This window comes from Otolemur garnettii, unplaced genomic scaffold (genome assembly GCF_000181295.1).
Source record: "Otolemur garnettii isolate 467f Iridium unplaced genomic scaffold, OtoGar3 scaffold00014, whole genome shotgun sequence".
In the NCBI taxonomy this organism is placed as follows: domain Eukaryota; kingdom Metazoa; phylum Chordata; class Mammalia; order Primates; family Galagidae; genus Otolemur; species Otolemur garnettii.
In genome coordinates this window covers 5,583,683-5,588,684 of record NW_003852409.1, presented here as the reverse complement: position 1 = coordinate 5,588,684, position 5,002 = coordinate 5,583,683, and the positions used below count along the sequence as shown (strand labels likewise).

At 37.3% G+C, this 5,002-nt stretch overlaps 1 protein-coding gene across 3 annotated transcripts in view; it reads right to left on the bottom strand.

Moving 5' to 3' along the window:
• PLPPR1 (phospholipid phosphatase related 1) overlaps positions 1 to 5,002 on the bottom strand; it is a 276,580-nt gene that overhangs the window by 118,959 nt on the left and 152,619 nt on the right. Inside the window, exons 1-2 of one of the 3 annotated variants that reach the window (XM_003785175.3) lie at positions 2,339 to 2,545; positions 2,047 to 2,153 (exon numbers count right to left, since the gene is read on the bottom strand). The exons of 1 other annotated variant lie outside the window; for it this stretch is intronic. In XM_003785175.3, coding sequence (XP_003785223.1) covers positions 2,047 to 2,109 — 63 coding nt within the window. In that variant the 5' untranslated portion in view covers positions 2,110 to 2,153; positions 2,339 to 2,545. Of the gene's footprint in view, positions 1 to 2,046; positions 2,154 to 2,338; positions 2,546 to 5,002 lie in introns of those variants that run through there. One more of the 3 variants, XM_003785176.1, reaches the window with a different exon arrangement.

Sequence of the window (5,002 nt, the reverse complement as noted above, 5' to 3'; positions counted from 1 at the left end):
TTGGTTTCTCTTTTGTGCTACTTGTTTTCTTTGGCCTGCCTGTTTCTGAGAGAAGTCGCTCATGTATCTTAAACCTCCATGCAAAATAAGAATGATAATACAGCAAGAAAAAGAATAAACCATCTTTCCTCTCCCAGATTTTCAGCATTCTATTTATGTTCGTGTCAGGATAAGCCACAGAAGGACTAATTTATCTCTCTCGTTGCTGTTCCACCAGCCAAGCTCATCATTTACGCATTAGAGAGCTGAAAATCTTCAGAGACTACAGCTTCGAGCAATAAATTAAACCTCTTACTTGGAGGATTGGTTCCTGTTTGATTTTTAAGAAAATTTAAAATAAAATTGCTTCTGGGGGGATAAAGATCATGACAGATGACTTATTCCCCAATTTTCCCCAGCTTCCATTAAAAACTTATCTTTTCTTATAAAAGAGAAAGAAAATATTGAAAACGGTAGTGCTACTACTTATGTATACTACCCTTTCCAACATGAGCAACAAGAAAAATGACTCCTTTTCCTCATCATTTAAGTTAAGAACAGTGGTAACTAGAACCCACAATATACATAATGTATAGTCATTGCCTGAATGGAACTATCTTTGGCATTAGCAAGTTAACAGCAGAATATTAAGAATGTGGTTTATTATTCAGAGATCAATTCTTTGTTTACTCTTTTAGACATTTAGCTTACAGTCCATGTGTGCCTTGACTTATATCTTACTATCTCTGGCCCAACCTTCTCTTTCATCTCTACTTGATTCTGCAATACAAACAGGTCCACATCTATCACCCAAAAATAAACCATAGAGTAATATTTGTTCATCTAAACCCATGCAGTGTGTCTATAAGGTGAAACTCAAGGATCAGCCAAATACATAGACTCAGCTAAAAATCAGAATGCTTGTAATTATCTGACCATATAGACAGGCAGAGTTATTTCAAAAGGGAAACCATAAAAGTACTTGTCTAGATGATTCACAGGCATATATAAACAGCACATATCCTAAAAGTACATTTTTACTACATAAGTAATGATTGAACTCAAGGGTCTGACCTGGGTAATAAAACAGATCCACACACGTTTCTCCCATGCTCAACCAAAAACATGCTGCAACATCAAATTTGCTACAGCTGACCCTGGAGCGGAGACAATTACCCAGACAGGAAGCTGGGGACACCTACTTTCCAGTTTTTTTACACATTGTCATATTTTAAACTTTGTCTTTAGAACGGAAAACAATCCATTAGATGCCCTATGTCCTTAAGAAAGCAGGAACTATATACCTCTGGCAGGTCAACATCTTGAGATGACCTGGGGAGTAGCTTTCTTTCATCATATATATGAGTCCAAACTTCCTAAAATTTCTGTCTTTGTCTCTTCAACAGCAAACCGAGAGACAAAAATACAGTGGGGAAAGAGTGCAGGAGGTTGATCCAAAAAGATGCTGGAAAAACTTTTTCTTGTACAGAGTTGGAGCTGAACAACAACATAATTCATGACTGAAATAAATCACATATTACACAAGCTCCCAATATCTCACTAAAGAAAAATGCCCACTGGTCAACTGGCAGTGGTCAACTGAGGTTATTTTCCTTAATTTGGGCTTCAAGGCAAAAGACCATGAACTAACATCATCTGTGAAGTGCGGGGTTTATTGAATTCCTGAAACAGGATATTGATTTTTAAAAACCAATGTAATGGAAAAGCTGCTTTCTTCTTCATAGTAAATACATTCATATCACCAATGAAAAGAAAAGAAATAAAACATAATTTTTATGCCCTAGAGATGAAGTGTAAAAATCTTATTGTATGGCTTCCTACTTTAATTATATGATAAAGTTTGCAAAATATTTTTAATTTATACTATTTCATATAAATTAAACATAACCATATTTATAACCAGTATTTGTGTGATCAAAATTTAATTATGTATCATAAAATTAAATAATTTTATAAAATAATCCAAGTTCTCATCTTGGATTATTTTCATAAAAACTGCTACTCTTATTTTACTTTGTCCAGAAAGGTTAAAAAAAGAATCCATACCTCAACAAATATAAAACACGGGATGATGGAATAACTTCGTTGGGTGTTGTTTCCTACAGCCATTTCTCACACCATGAAGCAAGATGCACCGTCTGAAACTGTCCAGGCTGAAATAGAAAGAGGTTGCACGCTGTAAGGACCATACACTGAGAAGGCCTTTGGGTACTTACACAAAAATACCAGCCACCCCCTTGTAAGCAGGCTGTGTACAGACGATGCAAAATAGTGATCTACAGCACAGACAAGTCAGACTAGTAATCATTCCAATGGAAAGTGAATTCTACGGACCAGCCATGAACAGTCTGAGAGTCAAAATGGCCAGGTAAGGAGCCTCTTGTGCACACGGCCGTAGTGAACAGAATTCGAAGTGCCTGGTGCTGTACAGTGCCTGGTAGACTGCCCTCATACCAAGAAACACAGTTTCTGGTGTAGAGCCTTTGTTACTGTACACCCTGCGTGGACCTCCCCTACTTGTACCTCATCCTCCCAGTTTGCAACCCTGGGACTCATTTGCTTAAACCCTTGCCTTTCCCTTTGGAGCTGACGTGTAGTACTGTGGCACTGATCTCTGACCATTATTTGCCCTTGCTGCCTTGACGACACCGCCATGAACTATTTGGGGTCAATAAGTACATCGTTGACCTGTTTCACTGGGTTCCCTCCGTGCCGTGTATGTGACCCAAACTCAAAACACCGAAGCAATAACACGTTCACTTCACTTAAAAGAATGGAGTAGAGTGCAACAGCAGATTGCCATTAATATTTTATCAGAACATCTCTGTCCTGCTTTGGACAGAAAATATTCTTGTATTAGGAGATCAGTGAATTTTGGTTCTTTTTTAAAGAAGCAATGAAATGAGGATTTTAGGCTTTTATGAAACTTTTAAATCAGATAAAAAAACATTTCCTATACTATACTTTTGATTCTCAATCCAAAGTAATCCTGCTATTCACAGGTATCTATTTTTTTTCATTTGTTCTGTTTCTCTGCCATCTCTACCAACAGTTTTTTGTTTTGTTTTGTTTTGTTTTTGGCCAGGGCTGGGTTTGAACCCTCCACCTTTGGTATATGGGGCTGGTACCCTCGCCTTTGAGCCACAGGTGCCGTCCATTACCAACAGTTCTTACAGATTTGGATTATGGGATGAAGGTGATACGGGGACTACTAGTCCGTTTAAGTAAGTATGCCATACTATTAAGCATGGCCGACTATACTTTTGTTAAAAGTCACAAATTAATGTTTATTTCTGTCTTTACGAAGTTCCTCCTCACTCTTTTACAGAATGAAACTTTAGAACGCATTTCTTTCTCTTTTGGGGGTATCAACTTCTCACTTGTCAATTAAAACTTTCCTTGATCACATTTAACACCATATGCTTTATAAGTGCACACCAATCACATTATTTAAATCATTTTAGCTTTAGGAAGTTTAATGTTTTCAACTAATACTCTTAATACATCTGTCACTTCAGCATTCTGTTTTAGAATTTAGGAAGAATATTTTCTACTATAAGAAAGGAATCTATATCGAGAACGTAGGATGACTTGATTTGACATGTCTTGTTTTCTTTTTGCATTTAACCCCAATAGCTTAGAAGCCTGAAGAACAAATATATGCACAAGTATAACAATGTGTTATCAGTACTAATGTAAAAGGAAGTAAGAGGGTGCAAATAACCTATCAGTTTTAACTGCTGGGATTTGAGATATTTTATCCATTAGGCACAGTGCTTGGAGCCCACAGTATTTTTTAGCAGGCTAAGAAAATGCTTTAATTTTTTTTCTTTACTAAAATAGGGTAGATGTTCCCCTATCAAACCAGGGAGAAAGAAACATTTCAGCTAAAGGGACTCTCCAAAACAAAGGTTCCAAACATATGAAGTAGCCTAACATGTTTGTGAAACTCCAAAAATAATATCAGGTCAAAGGAATGAAGTTCCAGAATGAGCTCGAGATGCTACCCAAATTTGCTTTTGTACATGCAGCTCACAAATCCATAATCAGAATACCTCAAGGATAAGAAATACAGGATTGGTAATTTCTCTATCAGATAAAACACAAAAGAAAAAAATCAATATTGATAAGACACTGCTGTTTGTTGCTAATTAACTCAGATAAAGCTCTTCATTTCTAGGTAAGTATATTAAGAATTACATTTCACTGGACTATGAATCCCAGTGAAAGAATCAATGCTGTCTCATGTGTTCACGCTAAATGTTCTACAAATTTCCTCATTTATGAGAATAAATAATTCCTATTAGGACAAATAAAAAGTACTGATTACAAGGAATCTGTGATGGTGACATAGCATGGTGATCACAGGATGGGGATAAATCTCTTTGATTTCTAAACTATGCTAAGTTGAATCCAGCTGATCAGTCAGGGGAATTGCAAAGAACAACACCCTTGAAAAGGGTCTCCGTGACTCAGCAGGTCTTTCTACTTAGCCTTGATGTGGGTTAAATGCCAGTTCTCAAAGCGAACACCTGTGGGCATTTTCAGCAGCCCAGAGTCTATGATTTTAAGGAAGTTAGAGCTTGATCTCTGTGTAGAAAGTCTATGTTGAGTCATTTTTTCTCAAAATGCCGTGGTGATTCCCTTCAAAGTTAAGATAAATTTAAAAATCTAAAAATCAACTAAGCAATAAAAAACGAGACCCCCCAAACTGTACCCTCTGAGTACACCCAAGAATTCTTTGGCCCACACTGATTTCGGATAAGGTTTCTCAACTCTGTCACTGCTGGACTTGCAGGCTAGGGAACTCTTTGTGTGAAAGTCTGTCCTGAGTATCTCTGGATGTTCAGTATGTCCCTGGCCTCTGTCCACAGGATTCCAATAGCAGCAATGTGATAACTAACCATGTCTGCAAACTTCACCAAATGTCCTCGTCAAGGAGGGAGAGGCGGGCATGAGGACCTCCCTGAATTAGTGGAGAACCAGTAATTTAGGAGGATTG